Consider the following 26,481-nt stretch of genomic DNA (forward strand, 5'->3'; position numbering starts at 1 on the left):
CCGCTGGTGGCTGGCGTTTGTGGTTGAAAAGAAAGGAAAATGAAGGGGGGGTGAATAGATTTGAGGACAAGAAAAGGGAATTTCACGCTCATATCATGACATGACTGGTGTCCACTGGTTAAACCTGTCACGTCTCCCAGGAGGGTTGTTCTCTCTTTCTCTGCGGTGCTCGATCATCTCCTTTCTCACTCCCAGCTTTTCTCCATATGGTGTCCATGTAGTCCATATGTATAGTCAGAGCCATGAACAAATACAGCAGATTTTGTGGAAAGCAGACAGGCATGTGACGAGGCAGCCTCTCGGTATTGACAGGACCCAGCCAGGCAGGCTCATAGGTGCCTCTGACACGCAGGCAGGGAAAGAAACACAAAGATGGCCGCTGCGTGCTCCATCTGTCTCCACGCTTCCATGTCTGACGTGAGCACGGCCGTCGTGAAGGACATCCTAAATATGACGTCTGTTTTTTGGTTGTTTTTTTTTCTTCCCTCCTCTTTCTCATTTCTCCTTTCTTCAGCCACAAAAATCAAACAGGGTCTTTTGTTGTCTCTCCCCCTCTGTCTGTGTAGATCTTTTTTTCCTGTCTCTCCCTCCTTGTTCTCCTCCTCCTCTGTTTTCAACAAAGACCCGAGTGATTTAGAGAAATACAAGCTCCCCTGGTCCTGTTTGACCTCTCCATCATGGTGTCAACGGTCCCAGATGGGTTGACCACACTGAGGTTAGAGAGGCACCGGACTGAGAACGCAGAAATCAGGGACATAGGCTTTGTATCCATCATCCATGTTAGAGTTTTGAATCGTGCGTCCTTGAAATGATTCATTAATTAATTTACTAAATCATTTATCTTTTTTTTTTTGACTGGTTGGTTCATTCACTTGACCGGGTTTGGTTAAGTTTGTCATCCTTTGAGTAATGAATTCATTCATTTTCAAGTATGCAAGTCAGGAGGCACAACTGAAACACTCAAACTGGCAACATTGAATATCTTGGGTTATAGCTGCCGCTACCTTTTGTGTGTGTTTGCGTGCATACATGTGTATGGTTGTGTGTGTACATGTGTGTGTATACGGAGGGGGCGGGGGCGGGGGCGAGGGGAGGGGAGTGGGGTTGTGCATCGGTCATATAGTTTCTCCTCCCTCCTTCTTTGCCTTCACCCGTGTCCTTTGCATGTTCTTCCCCATCCCCATCCCGTTACTTGGCCACCTCCAGCTGGTAATATGTGCGTCTGTGTGTGTGTGTGTGTGTGTGTATGTGCGATAGTAAATAGGTGGTGGGTATGAGGACACACACACACACACACACACACACACACACACACACACACACACCCTCAGCCATTCTGCTGTTGCTCCCCGCCACCACTTCCACTCCTTTCCTAACTGATGCCTTTGCTTCATTCATGCACTCACATCCACTTACACGCAGTTTACCTCGTTCACACTGTATCTCAGTCACACACACACACACACACACACACACACACACACACACACACACACACACACACACACACACACACACACACACACACACACACACACACACACACACACACACACACACGCGTGCCCTCGTACCTCCATGGTGGCGCACCGGTCGAGGCACGGCGGCGAAAACCAGAACACAGAAAGAGAAAAATAAAAAGAGAGAGAGAGAAACGTTTAAGAGAATGGATTGAAACAGAGCGTGGTTACCATGGTAACCAGTCCTCTCGCACCCTCCCTCCCTCTACCTCCACTCGCTCTCTCTCTCTCTCTCGCTCGCGCGCGCTCGCTCTTCTCCCTCCACCTCTGTGCTGGTGATGCTCGTGTCTCTTTTCTCTCCATCCGGTTTGTCCTCACCTCTCCTGGACGCGCTCCTCTCACACTGCCGGCGGATGACACACGAGGAGGAGGAGGAGGAGGAGGAAGAGGAGACAAGGAGAAGCTACTGTCTCTTCTCTCCCGTCTTTCCATTACTTTGAAAGAAAAAAAAAAAGAAAAGAAAAGAAAAGAAAAGAGAAGAGACAGAGCAGACCAGAGCAACAACCAAAAGAAAGGACACACAGGATACATACATACATAAAAGAAACCCTACTCTTCTCCATTCTCCTTTTCAAGGAGGGCATTTTTCTTCCCTTTCCCCCCCTTTCCTTTTCTACCCCGATTTTTTCCTCTGAGATCCCGGTTTTGTCAATTATAGCCCTCTGAACTTCTCTGGGATTTCAGGTGAGGCACGCGTGTGTAGTGTGTGGTTTTTTTCATTACCTATCATGGCTCACGCGGCCTCCCAATTGAAGAAGAATCGGGGGGAAGTGGATGTGAATGCAATAGAGGACGAGAAGGAGAAGCGGAGGAAGAGCAGGAGAGCAGCATCCCGGGAACAAAAGAGAAAGGTAACAGAGGAGGGCTGGCGGGCTGACTGACTGACTGCTGGCTGGCTGGCTGGCTTGGCCGGCTGATGGCTTCATCTGCTCTGCTCCTCTGGCATCACCGGAGCGTGACTCTGTGTGTATGTGCTTGATATCAAATGGGCTCGGAGTTTCTCACATACATACAGTCACTCACGTATGCGTTCGTATCTGTGCAGGAATTAGGATGCACATGTGGAGCTTCTGTCTTCTGTTGACACCGGTCACGCTGTCCATTTTAAACACGGTCTCTAACCTTGTGTGCTAAATGTGTGTGATGATGTTGCTTCACGTGTGAGTTTATCGTCGGTACGCACGTGAAGTGTTTGCGCGTGTGTCTTCGTGTACGTGAAAGCTCAAAGTCAAAGATATATTCACCTGTTTGTGTGAGGTGGTCTCAGCTACCTGCCTCCAGAAGAGGTGAACGCAGTATGGACACATGGAGCGTTGTGTCTTCCTGCCTCTGACTCTTTCAGCGTTCCTGATAGTCTGTCTTTAGTGGAACTACGTCACACCGGGCTTCCTGAAATGTTCACAGTTGTTTAATTTGGAAATGAGATGGTCAGTTGTTATGATCACTACGTGCTGAGTATGATTTGTTAGACGTAATTTAATCACGTTGTGTGGCTTTACGCCAAGGAAGACAAAGTTTCAGCTTAGTGGGGTCATGCTTACATGTTTTTGAAATATACAAAAGAGCAAACACAGGTTAAGATGCAACAAAAAATTCTTCTCACATACTTTTACTTAATGTAGTTGTTTTCTTTAATGTGTGAGTGCTTTAGTGAGATTTGTGTGTGTGTGTGTGTGTGTGTCTGTGTGTGCTTAGATGCACAGACAGCCATGTATAATGCATACACGACTGATTTATTGATGACAAAGCTTTTCATATGATGGAGGAGGAACTGAAGTGCACATGGGTCTCCCTCCTCTTCCTCCTGTCTTACATGTCAGTTCTGTACTTCAGACAAATTAGAGGCAGAGACTCATGCAAAACAGCTGCCACTGAGGGGAACAAACACAAACTTGTCATTCTGGTCATGTAATTCCAATAAACTCCTCACTGTCTGACTATTTTAGTATTTAGAGAAAGCATTTCATTGCATTCTATGTATCAATGTTGGAAGATTTGACCGTGAAAGATCAATTCAATAACAGTGACATTTACTGTACTTTGCGCCCATGGGTGCCCGGTTTTGAATTATGCTGCTGGCAATGTTATTTGACCTTAGCATAAACTAGAAGTGAGCTATCATGGTATAATCTTTTTCTAACCCCCCCCCCCCCCCAAAAAAAAAAAAAAAAAAAAAAAAAAAAAAAAAAAAAAAAAAAAAAAAAAAAAAAAGTAAAGATTATTCAGGTCAAGCAGGTCAAGTGAATTTATGGACTTCTCTATGCAGCCACGTGTGTCTTAAGACTGTGTACATGCCTCCAAGTGCACATTACTTTCCACTTTCTTCTGTGTTTGTGCGCATTAAAATGATGTGTCTGAGATGCTGATCTGTATCGGAGGTTTTATAGTCCTTATAAAGGGTCATGTTTCATAGAAGAGAACAAGAGACACAGATGATGAGGAGAGGAGAGAGTTGTATTGATTAGATGTTGCACAGCACCATCCATGAGGATAATCAGCTTTTTCTGCGCAGCTCTGCCCTGTGTCCTTCCCTCTCTCCTCACACTAATCTACTCTTCACTCTAACTCTGTCACTTTTTCTTTTCTGTATTTTTGTCTCCTTGCTTTTGGCTTTGTGTCTCTGCTTCACCATCACAGCATCCATCTCTCTCTGTGACTTCTTTATTGTTTGTGCTCTTGTTTGCCTCATGCTGCTACCCTTTAATGACACACTGTGACAAAACAAGGTCAAACACTAAAGTTAATTTGTTTGTCACTTGTTTTTTGTTTCTTTTACTTGAAATATCTTTCATGAACTGTGGCCTGTTGGTGCTGGTCACTTTCTCTCCCCTACTTGTTTTCATTCCTGTGGTTTTATTCCTTGGCTGCCCTTGCTCATGCACTGGTTACCCCTGTTGGTGGCCTTCCAACTCTCACTGTATACGGGCATAGACTAGCTGAGCTGTGTCCGAGTCATAGAGTGACACATGCAGGTGACTTTATAATCATGAAAAGGGACGTTTCTGCCACAGGAAACAACAATGAGAAGGAATGACAGAGACAAAGAGAAAGATTTTCAAAGCAAGAGTAGAAAAGCAACAGAAACATTAAAAAAATTGACAATGTGCACATACGGTTTTGGAGTTATGGTTTTCTTCGTGTGCTACAATGTCATCATTGGACTTTTTCTAAATGATATGCAGCACAATTTAAGAGATTACTGAAAAAGTCACTTCATTCTTAAAGTTATGTTGTCAGTTTCCCTTCAGTATTTAAACACAAACCCATAAATTGCTTCCTGGTTGCCAGTGTAGTAAACTGAAATGGTTTCCGTAGTGCAAATTGTGCAACAAACTGCTTTGAGTCACTCCTTTCACAGCCCTACAAATGCTATATTTAGATGGCAAAGCAGGTACAAAACCGTTTGTAGAGAACACTTGTAAATGCAGAGCGGATGGTCCATTTTTTTTGCATTAGTCACAAAGCAGGTGGATCACTTTATATGTCATGAAATGCTACAATACGTTCTAAGAGACACAGTTCATTGAAGGTGTTTTCATATTTAAAATGCTCTTCAGTAATGTGTAACCTGTCAAGTTTTATGCTTTCTGTGTGGCCACTAATCAGCTTCAAGGTTCAACTTTGATTTACCTGATGCTTCTGTATCAATCATAGGGGCATTCACATAAATTCACGTTTCATTGATGTGGAATTGGCAATTTCTGCAGTTCTTAACTGATTAAACATGAAATACAGGTCTTTATAGTCATTTGGATCAAGATATCACCTGTAAAGTCACTAGAAAATTGTGTTTGTGATGCATCTTCTTTGATCAAATTTGAAAATATAACGTAATATGCGGAAGGGGTAAACCATACCGTATCATTCATGATAATATTGGTATAACTTTTAATATGATATGAAAAATGTATGGACAGCAACAACAAGCATGGCTGAAAGCAGCTCCACAGTGGCTGAGTGAGTTTTAAAAAGAGGAGCGACTGCAGTTCTGTGGAAGTAGTTCAGTTACAAAATACCAGGTGCACAACAAACATATGTGGGTTTGTTCTGATTATTTGAAGCCAAACTGTTACATTAATGTTGACCAATAATACTACGACACTTATATGGTGATATTATCTCGGGACCATATTACTCTCACCTAATATGCAGTCTATTGAAGGCTTTGTTTGAAACCATTTCTTAGTTCAATCAATCACGGAAATTTTGGACATGTATTAATCACCGGTTTGTGTTATCACTCGTGTGTAGAGCCACACAATCGTTATTGTTTATCGCCTAGAAAATGCAGCACATTGCATTTGTGGGATTGTTAGTATTTTTTTTATTTTTTTTGCGCACTTTATAGTACACACATTTCACACTCAAATTCTCACGCTTAAGGCACTAAAAATATGGCAGCAAGTTATGTAGTAAATAAGGATTCTGAACACAAACTCAGTTACAGTTAGAAAAGATTTAAAGTTCATGTGAGGGACATAATAAGTATAGGCTGCTGCTTTTATCACACGAAAACACAGCTCAGTGTAGACGTAATGGAGTCAAGGTTTTTCCGGGCTGCTACAGATGCCCAACAACGTTGTGTAGTGTGTAGTGTGTGTGTGTGTGTGTGTGTGTGTGTGTGTGTGTGTGTGTGTGTGTGTGTGTGTGTGTGTGTGTGTGTGTGTGTGTGTGTGTGTGTGTGTTTGTGTGTTCCTTGTGTGTATAATCAGGAAAGCAGCACAGAAGGAGATAAAGTTCCTCCCATTAGCACCCTGGGAATAGTGGAATGATAACCTGAGAAAAACATGAAAGACAGAGGAGAGCGCCGCACTCTGCGTCTGCGCATGTGTGTTTGCATTGTTCAATTTCATGTGTTGTATGACGGTTTCTGAGGGAGAGTCAGTGGAAATTTAACGGACGCAGTGGTCATCTTAACGGGAAACCCCCGATACCGTGTTACATAAATTTTCCAAGCTGCTTTGCTTCTAATGACATTATGTAGAGCCAGGAGCCCCCGATGGATTCCCAGAGAGAGAGAGAGAGAGAGAGAGAGAGAGAGAGAGAGAGAGAGAGCGCTCAGCAAAGCATAGGTTTCCTTCTGCCGTGTCCCAGTTTTACACACCGTTCCAGTACACACAATGTGCGTTGGTACAGTACTTATTATTTCTCTCATTAGCTTTATATGGGCCATGCGCTGGCTGTTTTGACACGTTTATTCTACGGTACCTTCAAATACATTTCTGTGCCTGTTTACCAGTTGTGTGCGCGCCTGTGTTTTGACTGCGTTCTTAATGTCCTTTTCTGCTCTGGAAGCGTGATTAAAAACCCTAATGCTGGGAATGCTTTTACAACACTTGATCTACTTCAGCTCGTCCTTCTCATCAGAGGTGAACGTCATCATCGTTCATCATCATCGTCGCTGTTCATTTGGAGGTCTGACTTTGGATGATGGCGGTGAATGTAGAGCTAAAGACTGTGGTATGAATGCTGGAAGGCGAACGACAGTGTTGAAATTGGATTTTAGCCCTGCGCTGCCTCCGTAGCAAGCTGCCCATGGCAACAGTTGCAAGGCAAGAGCCTGTCCGGCCCTGAGAGGCAAAATAAACCCTGGGGAAAAGAGTCATCAGGCTTTACGCAGGCACGAAGGAAACCATAATATCAGTGCATATTTTAAGGATTTTCCCACTTTTCTTTTTCTTTTCTCTATCATTTCATTCTCATGTCTCCGCTGCCTTGCTGGCTCTTCTGAAACAAAGCCGGCACGCGTGTTGCTTCCCTCCTCCTTCCTTCCACCTACTCCTTAACACTCCCCACCACCACCACCACCACCACCACCAGCAGCAGCCCATGAAAGATGGAGGTTAATGAATTCAGCGCTCATGCGTGCCTCAGCTAATTGCATTGGCATTGGGAACTCCTCCCAGTATTACAAAATGTTTTCACCGTCAAGATGGCCACCGGCTGGATGGCCGACTAGCGTGACTTTGAGGAGGCTGCCAAGCTTCTGTTCTTGGAAATAATGACAATTGATGTAGCGAATATTGCATTTTTATTTACTCCATGGGAATATGATTAGTGGGACTTAGTTAGATCAGGTTAATCAACTCAACAGCTAATGTCCTGTTTGCAGCACTGTGATGTTTGCATGTGTGAGTGTGTGAGTGTGTGTGTGTGTGTGTGTGTGTGTGTGTGTGTGTGTGTGTGTGTGTGTGTGTGTGTGTGTGTGTGTGTGTGTGTGTGTGTGTGTGTGTGTGTGTGTGTGTGTGTTTGTCCTAATCTCAGAGGGGCTGTAGTGACCCTCACCAGTCAGAATGGCTTCATCGGTCAATGTCCACTAATTAAAGTGAACTGAATGTTAAGCACCATCCTGACACTCACATGTACAGTAACTCATACACACACATTGACTCACTGAAATGAAAAGATATAGAAAGACAGACTTTCACAGTCGGATAGTCTCAAAAAGGAGAACTTTTTGTCCCAACTCTGTGGAAAACACCAATTCTTTACTGTCTCTGCTGGCTTGAATGTAAGGGAACCTGTAAAAATCTGTAAAATACACAGAAAACAGATTTGAAGAAAACAGCTAGGTAAGACGTCTTGAAATCAAATTCCATTTTTTTTTTTTTACTAGTTATGGTTCTTATTTTTTTGTTTACATTCAGCAATTACCTATTTTTCTGCCGGTGAATCGGTTGGCCGTTCTCATGTTGCATTCAGGTTGCTTTTCAAAGTAGATGTAGCTCCCATTTTTCTGTAGATACGTCCATGAAAAATACTTGTGGTTTATACTCAAACAGAAAAGTCACCAGTACTAGCAACCTGTTCTAATCCCGGGATGTCAAATACTGCTGTTTTGTCGCAGCATGCTGACGTCTCAGAGAGACGTGCCTTCTGTTTAGGCACTAAAACCACGTGGTTAAGGTTATGAAATGATCATGGTTCAGGAGAGTTAATACATCAGGTTTCGTAACTTAATCTTTCCACAAGAAATCCACATTAACTTTTGCCTTCTCACACTTTGTCACGCTTTCCACTCTCTCACATGATGTCCGTCAACACGATGTCAACACCAAGAGCACCCTAATACGTATCACTGGGACTCCAACGCTTTGAAAGAACTGCAGTATTTGACGCCGTGCTTCACTGCACATACTCTGGTCTACTGAACCAGCTTGTGATGCTTCTTCTGATCAGGTGTGAGATCTCGAGATCAAATCGGATGTCTCTCAGATGTGAGAAGAAATAAGGCTTCCTAAATCTTGACAAAGCGCGTCATGTGGCTGTATCATATTATCCATTCACACACACTCTATAACACAAGCTAATCAGTCCGTTTTAATCCTCACTCTCATATTTCACATGGCCAGAAACGTGCAGGATCCTCCAGCGTGCAACACTGCGTCCTCACTCAACGGTATGCTGCTATTGTTCTACATTAGCTTCAGTCTCTAAAGGGAAATGAGAGCATGTAATAAGGATTGTTCTAATTATTGATCCACCACTTTGAGGGTCCTCACTGAGAGCTGCTGCTGGGGGATGGTGTGTGTGAGTGTGGTGAGGTGATTTCTTAGGGAGTCTTCGTAACTGGAAACCAGTGTATGCGGGGATTTGTTTGTCCTACTAATGGGGGAAAAAAAAAATCCACGTTGTCTCATTGGGGTTCCTGGTCTGGAACATCTAGCAGGCTTTTTCCTTTTGTACACATCAGGTGATTTACTTGTGTTCAACACTTAAATTGGGCTTCATTTTAAAAGTCACGTTTGTGTGTGTGTGTGTGTACACTGAAGAATCACAGAGGGAAAAGGTCTTAGAAGGAGGGACAGAGGTAGAAAGAGAGAGGAGATAAGGACTAATAGATGAAGTGAGCATGTGCGTGATGGAGAGGAGAGTGCGAGAAGATAGGAAGAACGGAGAGAATTAGAGAGGCGAGGAGTGAGAGAGTGTGATCGTAAGCCTAAAGGTCATTTGAAGGTGAGTGGCATCTTTCTTGCCACTCTTCCAATCCACGTGCACCCTTCCTCCTCTTCCTCCCTCTCTCTCTCTATCTAATGTAGTTTCCTATGTGGAAGTAAAGAACATGAAACATAATGTACACAATTATGATATTTCATTGAACCACAAAATGAATCTTTCCTGGTCTATTTCTCTGAAAATATGGACATGACTAGATTTTGTTATAACATTTCACATGTCAGAAATGTCACACATAGACGTACTGTACCTGTGAGTTTAAGTGAAGTAGCTTCAGTCTGTGCTTTTGGAGAATTGTTGACAGAACAATTGATTCCAGAGCTGAAATGATTTGTTGATTAGTCAAGAAACAGAAAGATACTCTGCACACAATCAATAAATATTATTATATAACACAAAGTCAGCACTCTCTTATTCCAGCATTTAACTTGTAAAAATGTGCTGCTCTTATGTTACATCATAATGAACTGATTTTTGAAGCAGGTTTTTGAGTATTAGTCAAACAAAACAAGCAATATGACATGGGGATGGGCAATGTTTTTTTTTTTTTTACTAGTTTTAACATTTTAAAGACCAAGAAGGAAATAATTGGGCAGATTAATCAGTAATGAAAATAACTGTTGTTTTTGTTGCAGCTCAAATACAAGCAAATGCAAATACACTGTAGCCTGCAGCTATAGAATATATTCATTACATAAACCTGTGTTTGTTGTGTAATTGCGCTGCTTTACAAATAATGCTTTTTGTTTGCATCAGAGGTACAATTTTCCAGTCGTGCTTAGTAACAGATGTGGGAGTGTATTTTTTTTTTGTCCGTCACGGTGGAAATATGAACGCCTACCATCAGATTACCGATAAGGATTCAGAATTATAGTATATACATAGAGTATAGCAGTCAAGTGACAGGACAGTATTATTCACTGGATGTTGGATAAACGCATCTCCCATCCTGTAAGACTTTCCTCTCAACACCATGGACTCTCCATCATTCATTTAATTGAAATAGGAGCAACATCACCTCTGTTGCTCGAGGGTGAGACAGGAAAGCAGTTTAGTGCAGTTCACCGTGAGATTATTCACACATAGTTACAGATAACAGTGATGCTGCTTAATGATATCATTACGGAGCAGGCTGGTATGTAGAGGGTGGGTGGGTGGGGGAGGGGTGGGGTGAGGGGCACCAAAGAAAGAGGAGGAGATAAGGGAGCGGAGACTTGACGGGGCGAGGACAGAGGGATGGAAAGAGAGGCCAAGGGGCAGCAGGTGTGGAGGAGATGCAAAGAGGGGAGAGGAGAAAGATGGCACCCTGAAAAAGAGAGAGAAAAAAAAGAGAGAGAGACAAGAATAGAAAACTGGATGACTGGTGTTTGAAAGGCAGCAGAAGAAGCACTCAAATGTGCACACATAATCTGACAGTGAATGATTAGCTCTCCATCTCTTTCACCTACCGATGCCTTTAAAAGCACAACGCTACCTACAGGTTCCGCTTTTGTCCTTCCATTTGATGCACAAGTTCGCCTTGGGGTCAATTACAACTCACTGTTCACTGAAGAACCACTGTGTGTGTGTGTGTGCGTGTGTGTGCGTGTGTGTGTGTGTGTGTGTGTGTGTGTGTGTGTGTGTGTGTGTGTGTGTGTGTGTGTGTGTGTGTGAGAGAGAGAGAGAGAGAGAGAGAGAGAGAGAGAGAGAGAAGAGAGAGATGACGCCCCCACTCCTACAACATCACACTCATTAATCTCCAACTGTGCATCATTGCCAGACCTCTTCCATCAGGCTCTTACGTGCCAAATGGTGTGTCGCGGACATGTGTGCATGTGCGTGTTCGTGCATTTATGCATATATGGCAGGTGCTCCTCATACACTCTCGGATAAAGCTTATTGCATTGAAATGGTGCTGTCTTTCTTTCTCTCATGCACACACACACACACACACACACCCACACACACACACACACACACACACACACACCACTCTGTTGACCCTTGGGACTCACGCCTGTACGGCTTGATAATTACTTTAATTTGCTCGCCACCCACCTCCTCCCCCGCCACCACCACGTTGTCTTGTCCTCTACTTAACCACCTGCCACTCCAACATAACGCGCAGAGATAACTAGAATCGTGAGGCCATTTTTGTGTGCTTCAAGATCCCCAAACGGCTCTAAACTCAGAAGAGAAGGTAAAGAAAACCCCTAAATTGGTTTTATTAAGTCAATACTTAATTCTACCATGCCTTGTCAGCAGCTCTGGGTGTGTCACCCAGTCTTCTCACATTTTCTCCCCCTGAACAACCCGCTGTCCCTTGGCCAAGGACAGAAGCATGTGGTCCTGGCCTTGTGGCAGCCCCGCCATGCAGGCTGGAGCTCAGAGGCTCTGGAGCTGAGGAAATGGGCTGTGTTAGGACAGATCGATGGTAATCACACCTCTTCACAGTTTGCTCCCTCGCATGGGGGCAGGGAGAGGAAAGGATGGAGAAAGAGAGAGCGAGAGAGAGAGAGAGAGAGAGAGAGAGAGCAAAAGAGGGGCGTGTGTGGAGGGGGTTTGGGGGGGTAGACGGAGGTGGCAGCATGGGAGGGGGTGCATGCAGGGCCCCCTTGGGAACAGAAAAACGCCGAGACTCATGATTAGAGAAAAAAAAAGAATTCACCCCACCCCACCCGTGTCCCCACTTTCCCTTCTATCCAACTCCCAAACATGGATGGACTGTTCTGTCTGAACGTGCTCCACCCTGACTGTGCATGTGCAGACTTCATCCATCCTTCCCCTCATACCTCTTTATCCATTTTTTTTTTTCTTCCCACTGTGGAGGATTAAGCTGTTCTGTTCCTCATGCGCTGCATTTTTTTTTCTCTTTACTGATTATTACTCTCTGAAGCGCAATAAACCTCCTGCTATGTCCGGCTAATAGACTCAGCTACAACACTGGCTCTTAATACTTTGACAAAACATATAGCCTGTATTTTAGTGTGCTTTTGGCCCTGAGGGAAACACTCCATTGCACTTTAAAGGAGGTAATCAAGTGTTGAAAGGTTGCAGCATAATCTTAGCATGGAAATTCTGAATTTTCACAGTGTGTATGTGATCTTGGGTGTACTGTGCGGTATGGTGGGAGGTAAAAACAAGGAGTGAAATGATCGCTTTTGTCATCTGCCTGGCTAGCAGTGCACATTTTTAAAGCAAGCCTGTGCAGAGCGCAGTAATCCAGCATAATGCCGGTTGATGGGGAAAGGTTGATTGTAGCTCCAAGCTGGGATTGGTATTCTTTTACACTGCTGGTTTATGTGTCAGATCACTGGAAAAATAGACCTTTAGACAGACAGCGCTTCACATAAAACACACACACACACACACACACTCCAGAGAAGTCTTTGGCTGCATTGCTTGTGTTTTTGTTGACAGTCGTGTGCACAGCCAGAAAAGAAGCAAAGCATTCTGTCTACTTAATATTTGATACTGAATTATTCACAGGCAGCTTTACCAAACATGTTTGCACTCAGTGATCAGTGAACGCTCGCAGCATATTGTGGGATGGATGTGTGTTTTATCGTCTCCATGAAGACTCTTCTGTACGGAGAAATGACTGAGCAAAACCACCTGACTGACTGAGAGCTCTGGGAAGGTCAGACAGGTTTCCTGCCGTAGTTTCACAGAATCTCAGTATCAAATTGTACTATGTCTGAAATTCAAGGATGAGGCTGGGAACAGAGCAAAGTGGTGATCTATATCATGCCTATATTTGTGCTCAACCCCCCAAACGTCCTCAACTTCCAACCCACAGTCTGCAGAGTTTTTCTTTTTTTTTTTTTCCCTCTTTCAGATTTTTGTCCTCTCCTCTCGCCCTCTTCCTGGTTCTTTCTGAACGTAAGCAGAGACGGGAAATCAATGCCTGTCTTGGAGTTGTTAGCACAGAATTTTGTCTCTGTTAGGACCGCTGATCCAAAACATCCCATTTTTTATTTTTTTATCAATGTGCTGTCATCATACCGTCACCCTTATTCTCCTTAGAGATTATTTCTAAGTGTTGTTTGGGTCATGAATGTATAGCAAAGAGGTTTTATCTTTATTTTGATTTCTATGTCACATACAAAGTGGTATAACTAGTTAAATTATGGTATTGTAAAACACATGTTAGTTTGAAGAGCAATAATCAGTGTGGGTTTACATTTAAATTCGGTTTAAACATTATACTTGTGCAGGTGTCCCCGATGTTTTTGGCTTATTTTTGGAATGATCATTTTCTGTTGTTTGTATTGAATGCTTAATTAAACTGTGTTCACGGATCACTGTTTTTAAAGCGCTTTTGAATATATATGTTGTGTGCAGGCTCAGTGACATTTTATTATGATAGTGAAGGATAAGGTGCTCCAAGGGGCATTGTCTGTACATGGTGGGATATGGGTTTACCCCCAGGGCAGAACAGGTGTCCAGGATTGATGCCATGCTCTGGTTCTAGGTGCCCTCCGAGTCCACAGCTCCTGCCACAGATCCATTACTAATACTGTAGCACAAGGGCAAAAACACAGGAGGGGAGGAGCATAACTTTTGTTCATCAGGACCAGCCAGTATGTTACACGCATTAGTTTGTTGATGCACAGACATTTTTATCGCAGCGTTGGGCAGCTAAAGTTGCCCGGCTCATAGTTTGGGGTTAGGTGCAGGCCTCGGATGTTTTTTCTTGAATCAAACCGGCAACCCCTCGGCCTCTGCTGCCCCATATAGTGACAGGAAAAGAGGGGGAAGAAAGTAAGTCAATGCAGTAGAGGTCTGCTTGGGACTCATTGTTCAGGGCATGTACACCTCTGCCATGGACATTCAACAGGAGAATCATTTTTAATGAAGAGTGAAACCAAACATGAGTAGTAAATGTACGGTTGAGCTCCACACAACATGTGAGGAAAAATTTAAAGCAGAAATAAGAAAGCTCCAGTTTAATAAGGGAAGTAGAGCTGAAATGTGTTTATTTATTATTTCAAACAAATATATATATAATCTATTTTTTTTAATTGCCAAAGACTCTGGGATCTAGTTTCACAAATGTAAATATTTTTTGGTTATCTTTAATCCCATGTGATAGTAAACTGAATATATTTGTGTTTTGGACTACTGGTCAGACAAAACAAGCAATCTCAATAAGTCCATGTGGGCTTTCGGAAGTTGTGACAGACATTTTTCATTGTCTTTGTCATTTTATAAACCAAACAATTGATCAAGTAATCAAGACAAACATCTTTGAACTTGTCAGTAAAGAAAATAATTGTTAGTTGCCATCTAAAAGAGAGTAAAAAAGGATCCGTCAACACTGAAATGCCACTAATGTTGAACAGAAATCAGAAACGGAAACTCTTACTTAGACGAAACTTTATCTTTGCTGCATTAGGTTTCACCTCACTGTCATTATGTGACTAACAAATGAGCAAATTCTTCCAGACATAACTGAGTCATGGCAATTTCATTTTCCTCCATCATCACTGAACGCATAGTCCATTATCTCAAGTACCATCCCTCCTTCTTCCTCCGCTGGTGTCTCTTTTCTCCTCTGTTTGACTACAGCTGCTTACACAAACACCCAGCATGTTGAAAATAGAACAGCCCTACGGCAACTTATAGCCATCTCCCTTGATTATCTGTATTGCCATGTTGACAATCTCGCATCAGATATTTTTGGTTTCGTTTCTGGTTGTTATTTTGAAAGCGGCTTGAGTTAGAGACACCCTACCACCTATGTGTGATCTGTCTCATCATATGTCTTGTAGCAGTATGAGCCCACCCAGCCATTTCCTACCTGGAGGAAATTGAGTAATGCTGCCAAAGAGCTCCAACATTGCTCATTGTCTGTTTGTTGTCATTTTGTCACTATTTTATGACAAAAATGGATTGGACTCCTGTTGTAGTTGATGTTACTTTACTGGCACCTAAACGTGAAGAGTATTTTAAAGGGCCCATATTCGTTACCTTTCCAGTGTTCTGATTGCCTGATATCCAAAAGGAGATATTTTTTGTGGTTTTAAGTACCAAACATATTTAGTTATATAGTTTTACATCTTGTCTCTTGCGCCTCTATTTGGAGTTCTACCAAGAAAGGCTGGTTGTGTATGTGCCTTTAAGGCACATGATATCAAAGACTATCTCTTTTAATTGACTCACTCTTTGCGTGATGCACGCCCAAAAATAATCTTGACTGATCTGTTTTCTTCCAGATAAAAGGTTGGACATCGGACAATACTGAGAGACATTATGTGACATGACCGTGAGTTTGTGACATCACCAACTTACAGAAGTCCAAACAGCACAGTTGCTGAATATGGTCTGTGTGCATTCCTCCCTGGACTAAGCTTTTTGACACTTTCACAATATTTAAATAACACATATACCTGCTTTATAGTCCAATAAGAATAGACATAAAAAAATTTACACTACTGTTAACTCATTCACCCTCGTTGTAGTATTATTGTAGCGCTAAACCAATTTGGTTGATTAATTTGACTTGTCTTTCGGCAGAAAATAACACATCACAATGACAGTGAAATTATATTTAACAGAAATGATAAACATTTGCTTTTTCCAGCTTGTTAAATTTGTTGATTTGGTATCAGGTAGGGACACGTGATCTGATCAACATTACAGCTTGATTCAAGATAAAATTCACTACTTTTGTAATGAGTGCATTCATTTAATGATGCAAGTTTGTAATGCCACAGCTGTCCCTGGTGTATATTATTGTCTTAAGTATCTTCGTGAGTTTGCCTGTTTCATACCAGCCGATATAGTAAATACTGAAAAGTAGTGAATGCACTTTAGTAAAGGTGTATGAATTGGTGTCTGGAGAAATACATTTGGAGCTATTTATTGGGCTTTGTAATGGTTCATTTAAAAGTTTTGTGGTTATTTATATACAGAGTGGTTGCTTATTTCATCAAAAATGAATCAACCGATTGAGCAATAATGACAATTATCCCTGGTTGAGATGCTATATTGAAGGATTCAACCTCACCGGTTGCTTTAAGGAATCATATTGTGCTCCACAATATTAAAATGTAAACACTAAATTATCTGGTTTGGTTATGAAGTTCTGTCTGATCGCTTTGCTTTGCTCTGTGTCAGACTGAAGGCTGATCTGATGCACTGAGACGCAGCAATACGAGTCAGGTTGTTGTTAGTGTTGCTGCTGACTAGGTTGCTGTCACCCTCTGCGTTTGTGTGTGTGTGTGTGTGTGTGTGTGTGTGTGTGTGTGTGTGTGTGTGTGTGTGTGTGTGTGTGTGTGTGTGTGTGTGTGTGTGTGTGTGTGTGTGTGTGTGTGTTGCTGACTGGGAAGCTGTCAGCTGTGTGTCAGCCATCTTGATGACACCCACGGTGCACTTTTTAACTTTTCTGGGACCTTCGCTCCTGACAGCCAAATGGCCTCTGCAACCATTTGGAAAAACCAAAGAACACAGACACACACAAGTTGCTGAAGTGACCAATTAGAAGAAGTGTTGGAACTAAGCAGAAATGACATAGCAGACAACAACAGAAAAAAAGCTGTGCTTGTTCTTCCTCTCACGGGGTCAGCATGACATCTGAAGCATTTCAGTTCTAACGTTTTGAATTTGTTGATTCTGTGATGTGATTTATTGATTTAAAGATATTGTTGTCATTGCAAAGAGTCTTGTCATCAGATTATGATGTGTTAGCACAATTGAGATTCAACAGTTTAATTCAATCTCACAATGAAACTCATATTGTTATGAGTCGGGCGCAGGCCATTTTACAATGGGTGTAGTGAGGAGCTGTGGCGCAAATGGCTGATTGAATTAGTGGGGGGTAGAGGCATGTGTATTTGTTTAAATATGTTTATATTTTGCGCGCGCAAAACGGTACAGTTTGTGTGTGTTTTCTACATGCTTATATGTCTGTGCTTGAATTTTTCTAGCTGTACCTTTCTGTGTAAATTGCTGATTGCTAGATTGATGTTCCACACAGGAGGTACTCCAAGGTGAGCTGAGTGTGGAGGAGGAGACTGTGCAGTTGTGGCTTGATGTCCTTATGGGAACATATACTGTACCACCCTTAACCCAGTAAAGATAACATCAATGTCCCTGTCCGTGCTATTAATGTGTATCTCTCCTTCCTGTAACGACTCAGGCATGTCAATAGCAATCCCACCACAAAATCACAAGCCTGTCAGAAATGTGTCACAAACATGTCATCCACTGAAATCGTTTCAAACAGGAAATATTCCGAATTTTTCGGTGTTATTAAACATTTTGTGGATTCTGAAGGTTTGTACTGGAACAGGAAATCACTGCCGACCAGAGTACAAAACCCTGTAAAGCAGAAGCAGTACAAAGAGCGAGATAAGACAGGAGTGCTGAGAAAGATGAGGTAAAATTAAGTTTAGCAGATCAGAGTCCACCTCAGGGCTAAGCTGCAGAGAGCACAGGACTGTGTGTGTCTGTTTGTGGCTTTCTGTTTGTGTGTGTGTGTGTGTGGCAGAGTGTGTGCTGCTGTGTTGGCTGCTACAGCCAAGCTAACTGACTGTCCCCATCAGTCAAGGTTGTGTCTTATTATAGGTCATTAGTCTCTCCGCTCAGCTGCGACCTTGGCGCTACCTGCCGGAGCATGTATACGTACCATAATAGGCAAAATAAGAGTGTGTGTGTGTATGTGTGTGTGTGTGTGTGTGTGTGTGTGTGTGTGTGTGTGTGTGTGTGTGTGTGTGTGTGTGTGTGTGTGTGTGTGTGTGTGTGTGTGTGCACCTTGGCTGCTTTCTCCACTGAAGTGTATTGCACTGCACAAAATATGTGTTGAAGACTGCTTACAGTATGTGTGTGTGTTTTTTTTTTAAGTGTGTGTGTCCCAGCACACGTGGCTGCAGCCTTGATGAGCGGTCAGCTCTGGGTTGGTGTGATGGATGGATGGACACAGGGGGTCAGAGAGGGTCAGCTAACACACCCTCATGCAGGAGGGGTAGGGGGAGGATGTCAGTCACAGATTTAGTGCTACAGGACTAATGCGGGTCTAAAGTAAAAGTGCTGCCGCCCGCAATAAAAAATTGTCGGCCGTGCAGGACAATAGGCTGTGTTCCAACTGCCAGCACTCGTTCACTGGTTGTTTTTGGTTTACCCAGTCTGACAGTTACACAGTGATATGAAAACCGCAGCATATCATCAAGTTCTCACCCAGATATTGGACTTGTTGTTGATGTGATGCATTAAAGGAATAGCTCAACTGTGAGTCTCTGCCGGCACAGGAACTACCATAGAACCAAAACCTGTCAACACTTTTTATTCATACTGATTATTTAAATGCGATAAAACTTTGTTGGTTTCCAGTGTTTTTGCCAAGCTAACCAACTACTAGCGGTAGCATCATATTTACATAAGTAACCCTGAGCAAAAATAAATAAAAGGCTTTAGCCACTTCGTCATTCCATCTACAGTACTACTGAGTACTTAACATAAAAAAAATATTGTGATATTGGATTTTGTCTGTATCCCCCAGCTCTAAGTACAGAGGAAGCTCATTTGATCTGACTGTGAACAGGTTTGCGTGGTAATGGTGACGATACATGACATCGAATGTTTATCAAATGTTTGTACTTTGAAACACTTGTGCGAACCATCAGTTCCACTTTCAGCCAGTTGTGTTTGACAGCTTGCGTCCACTAAATAAACTGCCGTACTTTAAACCTCCGTATCTGTTCGGTCGAGGAAACCACCAGATGTTCACTTGCATAATGCTTAACTGTTTTGAAAAACACCCATCCATGTGCCATGTGTGATCTAAGTGATCTGGCGGGCGTCCTGAGCCCAACAGTGTAAAGTGACGTCTAGGTTACTGTATTACTCCATACCAGATTTGTATCGCTGTGCCCCGCAGAAACGAAATATCCGACCAAAATCAACCCGGAGGGGAGAAGAGGGAGAGACACTCTGGATCATCCTGTACCCCTCCCTCGATCGATTTCTGTGTCCCATGTCCTGCGCTAAACAAAGCACAATTTGTAGAGAGACACTCTTCATAAACATCGCCTGCATTGGAAAAAGAGACAGCAACTGAGGGAGCTTTTTATTTTCCTGTGTTCATTTTCTTTTCTTTCAAGAAGTAACATAATGTGACTTTTCAGGGACATTCTTCCTCCAGTGTGGGAGTGTTTGTGAGCATTGACATCTGCTGGTGTTATTAATCTAACTGATTCGCTCTAAGCAGACAGACTGGATGGCCACAGGATGGCCTGTTCCCTTAAATGTGTTTGAAATACTTCTTTAGGCTACACTTGACCCAGTTGACCTCTTAAACTCTTGTGGCCACAGGGACTGCTGTTGTAGTTTGGTCACGGTATCATTATAGTGATTAGAGGTTTTTAGTGGTAAGGATGCTTTCCAACTAAGTCAAACCAAATGAGATCTAAAATATATTTTGCAGTCAAAGAGATCTCATAGTTGGAGTAGTTTGTATTTTGGGAAATTTCATTGCAACAAAACAGGTGAATTTCTTCACTCACTCACTTTGCTCACTTTGCCTGTCTCGTTGCCACTTTTGGGGAGCACAGCTATTATGGATTTGGGCGTCCCTATTCAGCAGCCTATTACTTTGAGTTGCCTGAAGGGCAGCTGGCCATTTCAGCACCAAATAGCCTTCTGTTTGCGAAGCACACACGCCAAGATGTGAAGGCCCCATTACTCCAGTGTCAGAGGCTTTAATGTGTTCTAACCTCTGTGTTTGTGGAGGAGAGTACACAGATTTAAGAAGTATGAATGCAAGCAGTTGTATTGGATAAATCCCTCCTTTTACGCTCATACTTCCTCACAATATGTTGCTTCTTTCCCTTCCTCTCAGAGACGTCCTCCAGGTCTGGATGAAACATTTGGTCGGTTCAGCTTTATGTCAAAGGGTTATCATGAAGGATTACAATATTATTCCCCTCATTTTAACCTGTTTACTGAGCCACCCATGTTCGTGTGTACATTAAATTGAGGTGCTTGTGTGCACCTTGTCAACTGCCTGTGTGTGTTTGTGCAATGTGCAGACTGTGTGTGTGTGTGTGTGTGTGTGTGTGTGTGGGGGGGGGGTTTCCCAGGAGGGACAGATGGCTCGTGGTCTGCTCTCGTCTGGTGCTCTCTACCTGCCAAAGATCGGGTGAAAACAGTGACAGTGCTCTCCACTACATTCAACCCTGCTCAACAGGCCAAAATGAAAGACTCTTTTTTCATCCTCCCTGTTTTATAGACAGCTTTATGAGCTATCCAAACAATGCGGCGGAAACTACAGAAATGACATTTACAACAGATTTTGTTTTGTTTCACTGACATACAACGAATATCTGGTTTTCTTCTTTGGCTTTATGTTGCGGTGAATGTTCCCTGGAAGATTACAACACTGTTTTTGACTGGCATGTGTTTACATGATTACAATATTTAACTTTAATAACTTTTCAGCTGGATTTCTGAATCTGCTTTGTTGGCTTCTCTCAGTTTAGAGATCATGTGCAAATGTGTCCTGCATCAGGTAGCACCCTCTTTTTCACATTATTTTATGGTTATTTATGATTTTAAAGATACTCATCGTCAGAATTAAAGTTGAAAACAGACTAAATTAAACAAGCGAAAGTTTTTAAAAAGTTTCTCCATATGATTTAACACATGGTCACAGCACAAGCGCAGTAGTAAATCTTGCTGAGTGTATTTCACTTTGATATTTTACCTTGCCATAAAGTTTGGAGAGCGGCTTCCTTGTTTTCTGTTGGAGTCTCAGCAGATGGATAATTATCACCACACACACACACACACACACACACACACACACACACACACACACACACACACACACACACACACACACACACACACACACACACACACACACACATAGTGTACACAGTCGCAAAAACTCACACACCTAGTGTAGATCCCAGGCCGTTTATTTGTGGTAGATATATACACATACACCAAAGTGTAAACCACTCAAATTGTTTCGGTTTGGTATTTTTCCTGCTGCTTCTGCTGTTTCTTGAAGAGTACTCAAACTTTATGGCTTATAAAGACAGAAAGAGACGGTAAAATAGGCCTATCGTTTGTCTGAAAAGTCACTGATGGTGGTTGCCAACAAACAAGGTGTTGTAAAGGGAAGACAGACAGACATATTGGCAAAATATCATGAAAGACACCTTCAGACTCGATTATGTAACTCTGAAAGGCACCTGACCTCAGTTTCTTGAATGAAGAAGCCACATTGGACATGCAGTCACTCACTCACTCTGTAGCCCAGCTGTGCTGCTAAGCCAGTGGAGCAGATGTGGCATGTAGAAGGCTGGAAGAAACTAAAGTACTGTAACTTGTTAATGAGTGCTGCATACATGTGCACTATGGTACCAGGAGCATAGCATCTTTGTCATGGAAAAAAGAATGTCTGCTGTCACGGAAGATGCTGGGAAGGGAGAATATATCATTTAAAGATACTGAAGAAAAAGGGGAAAAAATGACTAAGAAGAAATGCATTCAGTCCAGAAAGGAGAGAAGGGGATTCCCTCCATGGCTTCCACATGATAAATTAATTTGAACATGTTGAGGAAAGGAATGGAGTAAAGTTCTTGAGTAATGGATGTCTGGAGGTGGTTTATGCTCCTTGGTTTTAAAGAGAGATTTGTAGAGCCATTTCCTGTGGCTTACTTTAACAACACAAATGAAATGAAAGCCAGTGGAAGAAAGTTGGGATCTGTCTGTTACTTTTCCTCTGGATCATTGGCAGATGCAATGTCATGGTAACAGATAGCCTACAGATTAAAACTGGCCAACACCCTTTACAAACCAATGCAGAGGAAAAAGACAATGTTGCGCTGAGACTAATCATGTCATATCAGTTCAAGACACCCCAAGAAACCGCAGGGAGAAATTAATTGTAAGAAAGAATTGATCCGTGTTCCTCTGCGCGTAAAATGAGCGTGTGCGTATCTACCATGTGTGTTTACCATTTACAAAGTGTGATTAACATGTTTCTTCTTCTCCAGCGTTTAGTTTACAACACTTATTTTTGAAGTCATTTCAACGGACTCACCTCTTGCTTTGTCCTGTTTCAACCACACACTCGTTCTAATTCCTATCTTTATGTGTCACATTTCCCTCATTCTCTCTTCCATATAGCCACACACAATAAGATGTGCAGTACATCTCATTGTAATTTCAGCTCCCACAGCTCGTTGCCTGCTGTTCACCCAAGATTGGCTCTTATTGTTGGGAGTGGTCATTTCAACCCATCTTCTGGTTAGTCATTTGCATTTTCATGCCCCATTACTTTATTACAAAGAGTGGAAACTCGCTCGTATGAAAGTGTCTCTGTAGGACTGCATTTCTGACACAAAAGGTGTTTAAAGATGGTTTATGGACTTCTCTTTCGTCATTAACCTGAGATGGCTTCAGTTCTGAGCAGTGCGAATTATGGATCATTGAAATTAAACACACAGTAGTTGTAACCTGATAGCCTGTTTGGTAAAAGAGACATTTAAACTGTGTTAATAATTCCTAGACTTTGTATTTGAGACCTCAAGGGATACTGTGTCTTGTTTTAACTGCACTGTTGCAATGAATTATATTTTTATAATGGCAATTATAATTTTGGATAGCTGACGAACTCACATGTTACTGAGCCGACATTGTAGTTCCCCTCAGTGCTAATGAGCTTGTTAGCATCTTTCAGCCTAATTCTTTTGATTTTATAGTGTGCAACTACTGTTTTGATATACTCTTACTGTTCTTATAGCATTCATCACTGCCGCAACAGACAGCTGTTGTTTAAGAGAAAAACAAACACACTGTGTGCAGCACCAAACAACAAACAAGCACAGTTGGTGACGTAGTAGTGAGCATAGCAGTCAGCAGTTAAAAATAAGGATTTTTTTTTTTTCTGTTCAGAGTTATTGGAGACTTACCACATAAAAAAAACAATGAGTATTAGATTTCACATTGACAAAGTCAAAACACAGGCAAAAGCCTACATTAAAAAAAAACTGAAAATAAAAGATAACAATAAGATAAATGATGCAGGGAAGGACAACAAATCAGGTTTAAATAGAATTTAAAAACATGAATAAGGGTTAAAGGCAACGTAAACCTCAGATTTCACTCTGATCTAACCACTGCGTGTATACATATAACTTACCGTTGACTCAATTACTGTTAAATAGTTAAGACCAGCTAAGTAAAGGAAGTGATTCAACTAGAAGTCATGTTACCGTTTATTAAATTTGAGTGGAACAAAATATTTCAGTGTTTTTTAACACGCCCAGTTTTAAACTTCCTAGAAGTGATATAATATATATATATATATAAATAATGTCAGAGCATTATGATGCATTATATGAATATTTAATACCCAATGTGTCAAAGGTGGAGTGTGCCTATTAAACATTTATTGTGGTCCAGCACAGACAAAAATCATTTAAAAAAGTTGGTTGAACTTTATTAATGTTTTCTAAACAAAGGACCCTTTCTACTAAAGGACAAAAACAAAAAAAATATCAGTTGTAGACACTTAGAAAATGTCCCAGTGAGGCGTGTGATGTTTTGCACAGTTGTCATGCAGGATATTGTCCACCAGAGTCCAGTGTTTGACTGTTGAACAGAGTCTGCTGCAGGTCAAACTGAGGATAGAGACGGAGATCAGAGGGGAGAAGGAGGAGGAGGAGTAGTTTGATGTTTCTGACTTTGTGCCAGATTTAACTAGACTCTGCTATGTAGTTTTGGCCCAGAGCCCTGTCCTTGTTTCTATAACTCTGTCACCCTGTCTTTTGCTCTTGTTCTGTTTCTGTCATCCACTCCGTCACATCTCTCACCTACTAATTGCTTTACTTTCCCTCCTCTCTTTTATTGTCTCGTTTCCCTTTCTGACTCTTTGTCCTCTCAAGTCGACCACCTGTCCACTTTCTCTCTACCTCTCGCCCCTCCTCTCGGTTACATCGTATGACCTTTGCTCTTCTGGAGCCTGTTTTAGGGTGACTTTTTGGCGGGACAGCTATTGATCCAGCATCGTGCGCTTGTGTGTAGATTTCACCTGTAAAGCTGACAAGTCAGTCGGAAGAAATCCAATGCGACATTCAAGTTGTCCCCATGTCAGTGTCAGCGTTATTGGTCCTGGACAGAAAAGAGACAGGATGTTTCATGTGTGCAGCGGTAGTAGAACTGCATGTCTACAAATGGCTGTAAATAGTTGAATTTGCCTCCAACAGCATCACAGCGAGCACAAAAGTTACATATTTATTTAGCCCTGCATTGGGTTCTAGTAATTCAGTACCTTAATAATAAATTGGACTAGCATGTTCGCCAAGCTGGGTGGTGGTGGGACATGATGACGTTGCCTTCTTCACTCGCTGAATAGTTCACCTATTTTTCATTTTCAAGCTCCCTCCCTCCTCTCTTCCTTTCCCTCTCCTTTCTACTCTTCCTCCCTGCCTTCTCAAGTCCCTCCCTCACTTCCTCTCCCCACATCCCGACAGTCTCATGTCCCAGGTGACAAAGGGGAGCTTTGCCCTTGAGCGCTCCGTGCAGCGGGAGCAGTAAATATCTGTCTGCTGTGTGTGTGTGTGTGTGTGTGTGTGTGTGTGTGTGTGTGTGTGTGTGTGTGTGTGTGTGTGTGTGTGTGTGTGTGTGTGTGTGTGTGTGTGTGTGTGTGTGTGTGTGTGTGTGTTATATTCTCTACAAATACTCAGGATACTCCACAGAATGAGGATGGTGTGATATTTTACTGCTCCTCTGAGAGGGCTGAGCTCAACTCTGTTTGTGAAAGCGGGAAAGGAAATGCCGGGTGACAACTGTATTAGCCCAGAGCCCTTATAATTTCTTTTGAATATATACTTTAAGTATATCTGTTTTTTTAGGTGATAATACACTTCCGGAACAAAGCCTTCCAAGAACTATTACGATGTTTCCAATTGGTACTTAGTGATATTTAGTGAGACATATCAGCGTAATGGATATAGTTATTAAGGCACTGGTCTATCTTCAATGTTGTCTTTTCCAGATCTATAAGGCTATTTTACAGTAAAATGAGCTGTAAATCATCAATTTTTGCATTACAAATGAATTTGTAACTGATATTTAAAACCACAATGACTACAATATGGCCTATTGCCAACTCCCATCTGGTAATTTTCACTATAAATCTTTCTCAATTGAAATTTACAGTAAATATACCATTGTATGATTACTGTATAGTGACAGAATTTTTTTTAGTAGCACGTATAGCTCCGATTGAAATTTTAAATAATTATACAAAAACATATATCTGAAAGGAACAAAGTGCACCTGTTAAAAAGGGACTTTGGTCACCTAATAAAAAGTCATATAATTACATGGCAAATATACAATTGTATGTATGTATCCATATGTGTGTATGCACAAATACATCGTAGAAGATGTTATCCGTACTTGCCACCTTTCATCTTGCCTTATATTATTTAATTTTTGCTAATAACAAAATTTAATTGTTAAAATAATCTACTTATTGAATAAATAAATAAACACTATGTAAAACAACACACAAATACCACCATACAAATTTGTAATTGCAGTGTTATTTCATCAGACAGTGGACTGAACCATACACTGTGTAATTGTTGACAGGCGCTTCCAGAGTGTGAGCACAACTGTGCCAAAAAAGACAATTTCCCATAAGTAGGCCTGACTCCCTTCCCCTGTCTGTTGTAACCTCCCCCGTAACCATGGTAACCCTGCCTTTTCCAAGGAGGGCTCACTGCAGCGTTAGGGGCCTGTGATCCACCAATCACATGTTCAGTTCTTCTGGTCCACAGCATCTGTCACTCCCTCTATCAGTCCTCTCTGTCTCCGTTTGAATTTCTCTGTGTCCCGCTGATTGCCCATAACTCTCTTTGTCTCTCATCTGAGAGATAGCACTGGAAAATACCCACAATGCAGCGGCGTTATTCATCTGGAAATGTTGACAGAATGAGAAAGCAGGGGTTGAGGGAAGGATTCCTGCATGTGACTTGTCTATTCTCTGTGTGAACGTGTACAT

General features: G+C 42.1%; 1 protein-coding gene across 12 annotated transcripts in view; it reads left to right on the plus strand.

Annotated features, from left to right (window-relative positions):
* Positions 1–1,133: 1,133 nt before the first annotated feature.
* Positions 1,134–26,481, plus strand: part of ank3a (ankyrin 3a) — a 98,334-nt gene continuing 72,986 nt past the window's right edge. For 6 of the 12 annotated variants that reach the window (XM_069692868.1, XM_069692874.1, XM_069692869.1 and 3 more), the window contains exon 1: positions 1,134–2,371. In XM_069692868.1, coding sequence (XP_069548969.1) covers positions 2,249–2,371 — 123 coding nt within the window. In that variant the 5' untranslated portion in view covers positions 1,134–2,248. The remainder of the gene's footprint in view (positions 2,372–26,481) is intronic. The other 6 variants (XM_069692871.1, XM_069692876.1, XM_069692879.1 and 3 more) reach the window with 1 other exon arrangement.

The sequence above is a fragment of the Brachyistius frenatus genome, unplaced genomic scaffold (assembly GCF_029030835.1).
Source record: "Brachyistius frenatus isolate BFR_SWC_R1_liver_20210118 unplaced genomic scaffold, ASM2903083v1 Contig_13, whole genome shotgun sequence".
NCBI lineage: Eukaryota > Metazoa > Chordata > Actinopteri > Embiotocidae > Brachyistius > Brachyistius frenatus.